The sequence below is a fragment of the Alexandromys fortis genome, unplaced genomic scaffold, assembly GCF_014885135.2.
Source record: "Alexandromys fortis isolate MF-2015 unplaced genomic scaffold, M_Fortis_MF-2015_v1.1 scaffold_36, whole genome shotgun sequence".
Taxonomy (NCBI): domain Eukaryota; kingdom Metazoa; phylum Chordata; class Mammalia; order Rodentia; family Cricetidae; genus Alexandromys; species Alexandromys fortis.
The window spans coordinates 5,789,516-5,802,954 of NW_026067915.1; the positions used below are offsets into that span (position 1 = coordinate 5,789,516).

Genomic DNA, 13,439 nt, shown 5'->3' on the forward strand with positions numbered 1-13,439 from the left:
TTCTTGGAATCTCATAATATTGATGATCACGTAGCTTTCTAATAGATCAAATAACATGGCATTGATGGTTTCTCTTGCTTACTCAGCAGGTTCAAAATAAACACACAGCTTTACTTTCTTGGTGTACACACACACACATATACACTCATACATGTACATTCATGCATGCATATAGATTTGAAATTTTTAGTTAAAATTTTATTTGCTATTTAATTTTTCCAAAAAACTTCACTTCTTAATATTTTCATTAAAGTGTTGCTAGTGAATGTAAGCAATTAAAATGAACACAGGCCTTATTATTCAGGTCTCCTTCTCACAATAATTTGATCATGCCCAGGATATCAGGAGATAAGACACAGTCACAAAGGAACATTGTTTCCGTATTTTAACATGTTAAAATAAACTTAACAATGAATCTGTGATCTAATCAATAATTCATAGGAAAATAAAGAAGTCAGTAGAAGTGGGAATCATTTGTGAAATAATTACATTATTTTGAGACAGAATTATTTTTTCAAAAAATCCGCAAAGATGTCTACATAAAAACTTCATATCAAGGAAGATTAACATGGCAGAGTTTAATTTAACAATTTAAACTTTATTTGTGTGTTCCCGAATGCAATAGTTCTTAGGCTTCGTTCAGATAACCTGGAAGATCTTCCTACAAAGCTTCTGTTTATAGGACTGGATAAAGTCCAGAATTTCTGTTTGTAAGAAGTCCAGGAACCACAGTTCAATAGCCCCTGTCCTAGAGTCCGTGTTTGGTACATTATTCACACTGAACCACGCCGAATTATTCAAACCATCCAAGGACAGGATAAGTCTCATGGACCCTTGGTCAATATTCAGCCAAGTTCATGGCTAGTAAGCTGATTTTAAATAAATTGTCCTATATTACTGGCTTAGTTTATAATCTGAACAGTTGCAAATGTTATTCTAATTGAGATTATGATCAGCTAATGGAAAATTGCTGTTAGTATTCTTCATCTAGAAAGTTCTCTGACTCCCCAACCTGATATGACTCAAGGTTACAGATTACCAAAGCTCTCCTGTATGTATGTATATATGTATGTGTATATTATGTGTGCTTATATATGTATATATGTGTTATGTATGTATATATGTATATGTATTTTATATATGTGTCATATATATGTATGTATATACATATGTATATAGTGTATTTTGTTCATTTGTCACCCTTAACCCTCTCTTAACCTTTCACCCCCACTGGATGCCTTCTGATCAAAAGTTCGCCTCCTACTTTGATGTCTTTTTGTGTGTTTGTGTGACCCACTGAGTTTAATGAGGGCTGCTTGCATGAGTATGGTTGTGGGGTTGTCTCCTGGGCATGAACAACTCACCGGGAGCTACACCACATGACTAAAAGACTCCCTGGCTCCAGCAATCGTGAACTGCTAGATTCCCCTCAGCTAGTGGTGATGATTCTTCAACAGTACCCCTCCATCCTTGCCAAATGCCTTTCCTCTGCTGACTCCAAGGGGAAAGAATTCGTGCCATAAGATTGATGCGGGACTGGGGAATCCCTTATCAATGGCCAGAGGCTGCCAGGCCTCGACCGCAGCCCTTTGGCTGTAGAAGGGGTCATCTTCTATAGCCACATGCTGGGCAATGCCACTGTCGCTACTCATGGAACAACATCTGGGCCAGTGGTCACTCTTAAGATACTCACTCCTTCAAGTTTTCATCAAGCGACAAGTTCCAGACACTTGTCCTTTTCGGAAGCATGGCTGTGGCTTCTCGAGTCGTTTTTATATTGAAATATGAAAATATCAAGCCTTCGCTCTTCAAATCACTCTTCATGCCTTTCTCTTCCCAGGTTGTGATGAATAACTTAAGCCCGGCCTGGAAGTCGTTCAAAGTATCGGTGAATTCTCTGTGTAGTGGCGATCCCGACCGCCGGCTGAAGGTTAGATCCACATCCAAGAGATGTGAATTTGAGAGTGCACTGACTCCTCCCTCTTCCCTACACATGAACGTTGGCACACTGGGTTTGCTGTGTCACTTTTTCCAAACCTCACCTTTTAAAATCTTAATGGAAGAAAGCAGGCTGTTTCTACGGCCAGAGCTATCGACGCTCATACAAAAGCCCAAAATAAATCCTACCGTATTATGTCAAAAGACAGCCTGGGGCTTCTCAGAAACAAAATGTGGTAATAACTTCAGAGTATAATTGGGAGTTTCTGGAAGGAAAATATTTCTGCCTTAAGTATCTATGACTATATAATCTGTGACTCTCCAACCCCAGCCCCCTCCAGTGCGATAGTTTGAAATAGTAAGCATGTTTAACTTATAACTTTGTGCATTGGCAAACTGGTTTGGGCCAGTTTGGTGGTTCTTAGACTAAGCTCGCTTGGCCTCTGTTAGCCATCTGTGTTCTGACACCAATGAACAGGGTGACAACGTCTGGAGGTTGTCAGGGTGTCGTTCGCTGTGGAGGGTGGCAGGGAGGTTGAGCCTTAGCTGTCATCATCATACATGCTACCTTAAACTTTCACGTAGAATAACCGTGTGTTCCAAGAAGCCAAAAACATGCTACAAGGCCTCTGAGTACAAGGCTAAGAACTCAGCTACTTCCTCCACAGTCTAGAAGCCGAAGTATGTAACTTACCTACTCCAAATCCAAATATAATAGATTCTATCTCTCCATGGGAAGAATTGCCAAGTTTTAGAACCATTTTTAAAAATCTACCACAAATGTTTTGAACACTATGGGAATGGAGAAATCAGGGGTGTGAGGTCCATGCACTCGCAGGGTCAGGGATCATGAGAGGGGACAACAGACTAAACGCCAGAAATCAGGGCCTGTGGACATCCGCTGTGGCCAGTGGGCAGGCCTGCGCTTGGCTGTGGAAGCAGAAGTTCCATTGCTAATGCCACAGAGCTGACTTTCTTGATTCCAGATGACTCACTAACTCATCGGACACAAAGTGTCTATAAATCAGATGGATGATTAAAGTTCAGTGAGAACATGATTATCAAGTAGATCCAGGGTCCCACTGGCTCCTCTAGAACACTGGATCGTGAGCAAACCAGGAAGACAGTTGTTGGGGGAGGGATGGAAAATAGAGTCCGAGGGCATAGGCAGGGGTGTTTGGAAACTCAGACATTAGCTCCAGATGCTGAAAATCAAGAGCATCCCCTCCACATGTGGACAAAAGGGATGTTCACCCACTACTCCAAACAAACCTTCATGCTTGCCCTTTAGGGAACATTCTCGTAAAATTGTCTTGGTATCTTCCCTGTTGCTGTGATAAAAAATACTTTAACAAAAGCAACTTAAGGGAGAAAGTGTTGATCTCAGTTTGCAGTTCCAGGCTGCAGTCCATCATGGGGGGAGGGAAGGCATCGGGCACTTAAAAGCAGCTGCTCACAGTGTATCTGTGGGGGGGGGGAGGAGAGAGAGAGAGAGAGAGAGAGTGAGAGAGAGAGAGAGAGAGAGAGAGAGAGAGAGCGCGCGCGCGCGCGCGCGCGCGCGCAATGAATCACGCATGCGCAGAGTGCTCAGCTCACTTCTTCCACAGGAACCCAGTTCAGGTTCCATCAACAATGAAAATGGGTCTTCCCACATCATTTAACGTGATCAAGACACTTCCCCAAAGGTGTGCCTACGAGGTCATCTTCCTCCTGAGCGAGTCTCAGGTTTGTCCGGTTGACAGTCAACACTCATCCCAGGCCCTACCGCCATTTGCCTTTGGGACTGCATTCCCCTCACCCAGTTCAACTCTGGATACTGTTCTGATGGGTGACGTTCTTCTGGTTTCAATGCTATTACTCAGGTTAAGATCCCATCTGCTTGGTTAGTCCTAATCTCTTTCATGTTACATATCTCTGTTTAACCGCACGTTGTGTGAAATTTGTGGTTGAATTGTCAAGTAAATTTGCTGGCTTCCATGGCGGTAATGACAAGTTCAGATTCTACCTCTTTCTCTTAAGAAAAATAGTTATTTTAGAAAAACCTCTGGAAACTCTCATGCTTGCAAAACATGGGACTTTCTGCCTGGGTTTCTTGGTAGAAGCTCCTTTTCAAAGATGCCCGAGAGCGACAGCTTCATGTACAGGTGACAATTACCAACTCTGCTCTGAGCCGTGCTCAGGACGATAAATGTCTTCCTTGGGCTGGGAATAAGACAGCTCCTCCTTTGGTGTTTGTCACTGGAAGAGTGTTTGATACGGTTGGATGCATAATAACATAAATAATGTGGGTTGTTGAGGGCTCTGAGATCTCTGTGGGAACAGGAGCTGGAAAGAGATAGATATGCAGATAATCCGATGGAAAGAGGCAGAAACAAAGGGGGGGGGGAGAGAGAGAGAGAGAGAGAGAGAGAGAGAGAGAGAGAGAGAGAGAAAGAAGAATAAAGGAAGAAAGGAAAAGAAGGAAGAGTGAAACGTGGAAGAAGGCTCTGTTTCTCAGCGTCTTCCCAGCTGACGCATTGGGAATGTTCTGGGGGGATTGTGGACTGTGCTGTGTATTATAGGAAGCTTAGTGTTCTCTCTCTCTCTCTCTCTCTCTCTCACTCTCTCTCTGTCTGTCTCTCTGTCTCTCTCCCCCTCCCTTTCATCAATTTGATAACCTAAAATATATTTAGACATTGAAAAATGTTCCCTAGAGGGTAAAATCACTTTTAATTAAGAATCGCTGGAACAGAGCAATGTTCTCAAACTCCTGACGTACCCATAATGCCTATAGGGCTTGTTAAAGCGGCAATGGCTGAGCCGAGCCCCGACCACCAGTTTCTGACTCTGGATACAGAACGGGCATAAGAATCTGCATTCCTGTCGGGTTTCCTGATGGGATTCATAAGCCCATTCCAGCATTTCTGAGATTAGGCGTTGGCGGTTTTCACTAGTTTCCACATTGACTTTCTCGTCCTGTCTTCCTCTCTGCCACTCTCTCCCTCTGCCCAGTGCTCAGACCCAGGCTGTACCCTCTCCACATGTAGGGTTAACTAGAGTCGGCTCTCTGACCTGGGATGCTCGCCTCATTCTTCCGCTTTTCCTGGAGCATACTGCTTGTATTTGAGTCTCTTCAATTTTCTCCCACTCATAGAAAACCTTCCTGGGGGCTCTAATACCTAGGGGGTGCTCCCTAGCCATACTTATCAATACTTTATAAACCCTTGTGGGAGGGAGGATGCACATATAGGGGTGTGTGTGTGTGTGTGTGTGTGTGTGTGTGTTCCAGGCACCCAGCCTGGAGTTCACATGCACTAACTGTTTCTGGCAATGACCTGTGAAAGCATGAAGGTGGCACGGAGAGCTTGGAGGGACATTCCTGAGCCTCGGGAAGAGCCCAACCCCCACTGTCATGCTGGCCCCCCAGTGGCATCACCCTCTCACTGTAAAATGGGCTCCTCTGAAAGGCAGATGGATTCCTATGCAGGCTTTTGTTGTATTTCTTGGTTATTTTGCTTCAGGAGCGGCTATGGCACGCTAACATGCCCTTCTCCAGACAGCCCTGCTGCTGCTAGCCAGGAGCTCTGATCGAATGGGTGTTAAAAAGAAAAGTGAATTTCTTAAACCATCTGTCAGGTTAGACTTTTAAATCCAAGCTTAATAGTTACAATTTTTGTTCCAATACATCATCTTAATGCCTTTCTTATGTGTGCAACAGCTACATGAATATCAACTTTTAAATAACTGGCTTGCTTATCCATTTGTTTGTTTGTGTGTTGGTTTGTTGGGACCTCCTATCCATGGTAAAAGTCAAAATAGTGACTAAATGACTTTTTTTCAAAATGTCTTTATTTGACAAGAAAGTATTTAAATACACAGGCAGTTTTAAAAGTGCTATGACACTCCCGTCTTCACACTACCACACAGATTCAGCAGTTATTCATTATGGCCACCTACATGTCATTCTGTCCCACTCATACCTCCATTAAATCGAGACCAGGGTCAACGGCTGTGAAGCCCAGTGAGCAGACAGAAGGCATATGGTGCTCTCGAGAACACCCCAACCCACCTCCAATTTCTCTTGTTTCTTTTAAAATTATCAGGGAAAATAATATTTCAAACTGGAGGAAATATTTACATGTTTTGCTACATCATAAGATGATGATGTTTTAAAGGCCTGTGGGACTCTCCTACGAAAAGCCAGCCAGAAAAAAGAGCCTGAGGCCAAGCCATACTATGCCATGGCCCTATCTTAGCCACCATATTTCCTTACCTGAAAATACTCCAGGATGTACTACTGAAAGATGAAGGACCTTCCAATAAACACAACCATGAAACCATCGCATGCCCGAGAATATTAACTAGAGGTTGTTAACGCTCTCAGCTATGCTGCCCCCCTGCCTATCTGCCTCTCTCCTAGTGATTTACTAACTTATTAAACAGTTGGATTTTCTGTTTTTTAATGTGTGCATGTATATGCATGTGTGTTGTGTATGTTCACATGCGTTTAGGTGCATGTACCCAAATGAGTGCTGGGGGTTGAGGAGAATGTGTGGGTGGGTGCCCTGCTCTCTCTCTTTCTACCTTGTTCCCTTGAGACAAAGTCACTGAATCTGGAGCTAGGCTAACAGCCAGCAAGCCCCACCAAACCTACCTCTACCCCACTCCTACAAAGTGCTGAGGTTACCGGCACAGACACAGGAAGCCACACATAGCTTTTTCCACGAGTGCTGTGGAATTGATCTTATGCCTATGCAGTGAGCTCTCTTATTCACTGAGACATCTCACCAGCCCCTGTTTTTCTGGCTTTTGTTATTCTTTGAACAAGGACCAGGATGCAAATGAGACCAAATGCAAATTAGTTTTTGTTCCCTCTTGGTGGTTTTTTTTTTTTTTTTGTAGTTTTCTTAAAGAAAACACCAGTATGGTCTCTCCGGAAGTGTTTCCTACACTCTCTGTTGTCTAGAAATGGGTCATTGGGGCCTGAACGCATTCAAGTTCTGTTTCCTGATGAGAATGCCCTGGGTATTATTAAAAATTCATGGATTTTCATATGAGTGTTTCAGTCTATTTCAGATACTACTAATCTTTTAACATGCTGCATCATTCCACATTTAAGCACAGAAAATTCCTTTGAGTTAGCCCTTGAATTCTTTTAACCCACACATCATATATCAGGTGCTTAATAGTTTTCCTTGCTTTCTAAACCAAAGCTTTGAAATTATGAATTTTAAGGTTTTATAATTCTCTTTTCCTAATATGTCTTTATGTGAATGTCAAGTTGTTGACTACCTCTTGAATCCATTCCTCCTGTATTTGATTTATTAAAAAAATAAATCACCACCATAAGCATATTTTCATCTCAAATAAAATGCTTCGTTTTATGTCTTTATAACAGTTAGCAAGAAAAATGTCTACATGTAAGATATTTCATGAGGTCTGCGACCCTGAATCACTCAGTGTTCCATTAAGGGGAAAGTACTCTCCAAAAAAACAACTCGGTGAAACTTATTCATCATTTCCTTTGATTTGACCTGCACAAGGCTCCTCTGCAAGTCTTAAATTTTTAAGAGACAGTGTAGTGCTCACCAAAGATTCTTCCAGATGGGGGGCTCTTAGAGAAAAAGGGGGTTGGGGAGCACCATCAGAAAGTATCTATTGACACAAAATTGTGCTTGGTACTGAGGGGAAATACCACATCAGAGCAATCTCAACAGACTCTACAAGCTCACACCGAGAACTTTGAATTGCCCACACTAAAGGGTCAGATGCTATCTGCTTTTCTAATAGCTCAATCCCAAAGGCAGCTTGGAGACCCCCCCTCTATGGAGTCCCTGTGATGTCCTTGGAATAAGAGTGGATAACAGCTAACTTCCCTGAAGAGGGACAGAGAGAAGGGACTGTGATTTCTGTGACCCCAGTCCCCATGCCTTGCACAGGCAAGAGGCCCAGCTTGGTACCTGAGGTCAGGGTGAGGTAGGCACAGACAAAACGTCGTCAGGGAATTGGAGTAACAGAAAAGAAGGTGTGGAAGCTAAAGTGGAAATCAGACCCGGGGGTGTGAGAAAGGAAGCCCGAACACAGATCAAAAGCGACCCCCACATGATACTTTTGCCCACCTCCTGCTTTGCTCCTCTTTCTGCTCTTCCTTTTTGGCTGCCACGCTGACTGACTTAAAACAGTCATATTTCCAAGTTGTCACTGGACACTCCTAAAGCTGGACTTCTGAATGATCATTACAGTGCTCTGTTAAGTCAAAACCCCAGAACAGTAAGGGTACCGTCTTCTTTTTTAATAGCTGTTACACAAAGCTGAACTCAGCCATGTGCTAAGCCTGCCCTAAATGACGCCACCTCCTTCTCAGTGCCTCTGCAGCCTCGCAGACTTCCCACAGGCCCCTCCATTTGGCACTTCAGCTATTTTCTGCCATCTCCAGACAGAGCTAAACGGGCATGTCTGTGTGTGTTCCATTCTTGTCACTCTGTGAAACCCTTTGCATTTGTCCCTTTACTCATACAACTATCTGTGTCTCCCCCTTCTATGTATGACTACGCTGTCATTAATAGATATTCTATTTTCTCCATATGTTGGCTGTTTTGCTTTGAACTCTCTTGGACGTTTGCTTTTTTATCCCCAGTCCCACATGGTTCTTAACTTCTGGATTCCAATGTACCCATTATCTTCTGTCTATCTCCATCCTTTAAACACATTTTTCTTCCTTATTGCTGACTATCTCTAACAAACCTGATTTATTATAAGGGAGGAATGATATGGCACCCCAGTTTAACCCCCCCCCCCAAGTTCTCAGTCATTGGCAGCAGCCCTCATTCAGCTCCATAAAACCCAAATCTATAGCAGGAAGCTTCATCACTATACTTTCCACGGGCTATTTCAACATTTTCTGAGTTTTTTGTTTATTTATTTGTTTGGGGGGTATTTATTTTTTTGTTTTTAATGTGGTTTATGCAAACTACGGGGAACTGGAATTGAAGAGGCCATTACTGTGCTCAGTATTGTTGGAAATTGTAGTCAAGAGCCTGACATTATCGGGCAATTGAAAGCAACTCTTCTGCCCTCTCTACTGCTTTCTAATGCTGAGTGGAGGTGGGACTTGGATGTCCACAGTCCTATTATGTTTTCTGGAAATCTGTTCAGATTCAAGTGCTTTCCTCGTGGCCTTCTGGGCTCAGGGCTACTGGTCTTGTGCCTGTCACTCCTTCATTCTGCCTAAATGATCAGAAGTTTACGGGAGAATTGAAGACTCATCCGTCTCTCTTCATTCAATTATATGCGGTGCTGGAATTCTTGACTCCACTTGAGTAAATGGCACCCCTAATCCCTGATCCTACCTGAGATCTGCGATCAATGCCTCGGCGTGGAAAGGAGTTTTAATAATTCAGGAATCAGCTAAGCTTCTGAACCGAGACGGGGTCATGGCTTCTTCTTTTTAATATTTCTTCCTTTCATTAATATTGTCCTCCTTCACAAATGAAGAATTAGAGACCTGCTTTGTAGAAAACAATTCAAGATTTCACAGCTACGTAAGCATAGTCTTAGGTTAAACCCGGGTCTCTCGTGTTCCAGTGTCTCTGCTAAAGAACAGACAATATTTAAGGAGTCCTCGCTAGGCTCCAGGAACTGTGCTAGGCACTTGATTTAAGTTTTCTCACTAAACTCTGAAATTTTCTCAGCTTAAACAATCCAGCAGGGGGCTGAGATACCTCAGTGGGGAGGCTGCTTGTTATGCAAATGTGAGGGCCTGGGTTGGGGTCCCTAGTGCCCATTAAAAGGCAGGCACACCTGAATGCATCTGTTAATTCAGCACTGGGCAGGAGAGACAGCGATCCCCCAGGCCACTGGCCAGTTAGTATAGCTGAGTTAGTAGTGAGCTCCAGGCTCAGAGATAGACATTGTCTCAGCACATAAGGGAGGAAGCAACTCAAGAAGACACTGGCACCTTCTGCCTGTCTACACACGTATGCACATACACAAGAAATAAAAGAGCAATAGATAGCCGCCAAGTAACAGAAGTTTATGTCTTGCTTATATGACAAGCACAGATAAACTGTTCAAATCAATGTCTGCTTCTTCATGATCTAAGAACTCAGGCTTCTGCTGGATGTGGTTGGCACACACCTTTAATCCTACGACAAGGGGAGACATTGGCAGGTGAATCTCTTTGAGTTTGAGGCCACCCTGCTCTACATAGCAAGTGCCAAACTTGCATAGGCTACATAATCAGACCCTGGAGAGAAGCCCTGGGCTGGTGCTCGGGTTCCTTGTATTTGTGGCTCATCCACACCCTTGTTTGCATCCAGGAAACAGAAAACAGAAACTCTGGGTCTCCAGAAGGTTTCGATGAAACCAATTCCTAGAACTCAGTAACATAGCTCAGTCACACTGAGCGGCAAGGCAAACTGATCAATGCAGTCTAGTTAGATGCCTATAAAGAAGAAAGAAAGAGATTTTGGCGATCAGCTATTTGACTTTTCACATGGAAAAATGTTTTATTGACCATTTTGCAGATGAGAAAACTGAGGTGAAAAGGAAGAAAATAATATTTTAACACCTAGATCCAAAAAGTTTGAAAATGACATGAACAGAACCAAGTCTGTTTGACTTTTGAACTAGATTTCACGCCAGCATTGTACAATTAAACTTTCTGAGGGGACAGATACACCTTAAGTTAAGTCTCCACATTCAGAAGGGCAGTGACTGTACACACACACCTGTCCAGACCAATTGTCTCCCAGCCTTTCCCTTTCTTTTTAAGCCCCCTCCTGTTTCAGCTATCCTGTGTTAATAATCCATTCCTCTTTCTCCATACATCACCCTTTCCATCCACTGAGTAGAAAATTGCCCCTCTTCATGTGCCAGGCCCTGCTGCTCAGGAAAGCCTTCCTCTGCCTGTTGTGTTTAGTACCTCCAAAAGGAGCAAGGTCTCCTGCAAAAGAGGTTGGCAGTAGGTACTGCTTCAATATCAAGGTGATGTTTTAGCAGTGAGAAGCAGAGAGAGAAAGAGAGAGAGAGAGAGAGAGAGAGAGGGGGGGGGGGGGGAGGAGAAGAGAGACACCATCTTCCCAAATCAAGTCCCGTTTTGTTCAGGAAATGTACAAAGCAGACTCTTTAGAGCTGGCGTTGAATGAGCATGAGTTTTAGTGAGGAAGACAGAGCTTTTCTAGTGATGGGTGCTGATAAAAGTTATACCACAGTACGGCCATGCTTAATGCTACAGAGCTATGCACTTAAAAATAATTTGATGGTAAATGCAGTAGGATAAATCTTCTGTCACAATAAATAAATAATCCACTCCCTGTTAGCATGACTGAACTTGAGACCTGACATCGCAGGTCTGTGGTGCCTTGGCTCCTGCCTGCACTTCCTGCATCCTGTCAGTCACCTCCTACGAGGGGATGGCAGCTCCCCAGTCCTTCTGACACTCAGGTTCTTCTATTTCATAACGTGAGAAGAAGAGGAGCTTTCCTGGCCCAGCCATTATGAATGAAGAGCACAGTAGAGGTGGCGCCAATATCCCATCCTTTTCCCCACGCACCAGCCTTTCAAATCCCCTCTCTGTGTGTCATGGCCCTGATGCTAATGAGGATCCACCTCTGCCTGCTGTGCTTAGTAACTACCCAGCAAGGGGGATGAGGTCAGTGGTAGGCACTGCTTCAATATCAAAGTAATGACAAACTCTTTCATTATTGGCAAAATTGTCCACGGCCATGTCATGTCTTTAACTGGCTGTCAAGATAACCTGTCAGTTCTTGACTGGTTTAGAATGTTTTTGAAGACATCAATTGAGTTGTGAACTTAGGGTTCTGAGTGAGCACCAGTCACTTCTCTGGTGAGATCTTCAGATGAAAGTTGAGAGGGAGTCCTCTTGTCCCTCTGGATACCATGATTCCCCAGTACAGGTGACATCCAACTGAGTAACTTACAGTTGTTCTGAAGGGAGGCAGTCTCCTCACATTGAAGCTAGCTCTATGCTGGAAAGTGATAGGTGGCCAGCTTTCGGGATGAAATCAGAGCAGAGATGACCCTGCTTCGTGATAAAAGGAAACAGGGATGTGATTTGAGTCTAAAAAGCTCTCCACGGACTCATATTTGGGTGGCTAGGTTCCCCACTTGGGTGCTAATTTGAAGGCTCAGAAGTCTTTAGGTGTGGGGTTGGGGCTTAACTGGTGGATGTGATTCACTGGCGGAGGCCTTTGAAGGTTATGGCCAGCTCTGGTTCCAGTGTGTTTCCTGGTCAGTCACCAGGTGAGAAGTCTCTACCACACACTCTCAGGCCGCCATTATTCCACAGTGCCTTCTGGGCTGTAACCCATCTGAACCAGGAGTCTAGGCAAGCCTTTACTCTCCTAAGTTGTTTCTGCCAGGTGTTTTATTATAGCAACGAGAGAAGTCACTAATGCAGAAAAGAATAGTCTGAGTGGGAACTCAGGGCGTCCCTTGATACGCTGTAGGATAATTCTAACTGGCGAGAATGCTGCTTTATTCAAAGGATGCTGTGTGCTACCCACAGTGATTGCTCCTTCCCGGGTTTATTTGTTAGTTGGTTGGTTTGCTTGATTGCTAATCTAAGCCACTCACTCCATCATGTGTTGTGCTACTTTGTTAACACTGAAACGGAAAATTTTGCCTCCAAATATTTTGCTGTCTGTTTCTGCAATGTTTGGAAATGTTTTAATGTGGCCTTGTCAATAGAGAGGTCAAAGTGGAGTGGACTTCCTGAGAGGTCTTTGCCTCTGAGTCAGTTCTGCAGGGTATGCATGCAACTCCACTCCCACAGCATAAACATTAAATAGCTAGCAATGTATTGGGGGGGGATGCACAGTTTATGGCTATTCTGTGTGCTTTTCCACCAGAAAATATTTTCAATAGAATCTTCAAATAAACACTGGGAGAGTTATCTCTAGGGAGAAGTTAGCTTTTGTGAGGAGAGTTCTTGAGGCCCAGGGTAGTGACCCTCACTCACTGGGATGCTAAGCAGAACATCCTCTGGAGCTGGAGGATGTAGCAGCTTCTCCTTCTAGGTACAGTGTTCTAAGGATCTCATCTGCCTGCAACAGGTTCGGCCATCAGAGTGGGACTGTAGAAGGTCAAGGCAATGGTATGTGTGTAGACATGAAACAGAGCCTTAAACTGAATGCCAAGGAAGGAAACTAGAAACTTCTTACTAACCTAGCAAGGAACCAGTTATTTGCTCTCTGAGAACAAAGGGGTTGCCTTCTTTTATTACCTTTTTTTATTATTTAGAAATGAACACAAATACTTTCTGACTATCCCAATAAAGAGAAGAAACAGACAAGATTAAGTATGTTCATAGTGGTACTAGCTGGGCAATGGTGGCACATGCCTTTAATCCCAGCACTCAGGAGGCAGAAGCAAGTGGATCTCTGTGAGTTTGAGGACAGCCTGGTCTACAGAGCTCGTACCAGAGAAGCCCTGTCTCAAAGAGAGAAAGAGAGAGAGAGAGAGAGAGAGAGAGAGAGAGAGAGAGAGAGAGAGGGGGGGGG

The 13,439-nt window shown here is 43.8% G+C and overlaps 1 protein-coding gene across 5 annotated transcripts in view; it reads left to right on the forward strand.

Moving 5' to 3' along the window:
• The window catches only part of Cpne4 (copine 4), a 597,421-nt gene that overhangs the window by 485,485 nt on the left and 98,497 nt on the right, over positions 1–13,439 (forward strand). For all 5 annotated transcript variants that reach the window (XM_050139472.1, XM_050139476.1, XM_050139473.1 and 2 more), the window contains one exon: positions 1,841–1,930. In XM_050139472.1, coding sequence (XP_049995429.1) covers positions 1,841–1,930 — 90 coding nt within the window. The remainder of the gene's footprint in view (positions 1–1,840; positions 1,931–13,439) is intronic.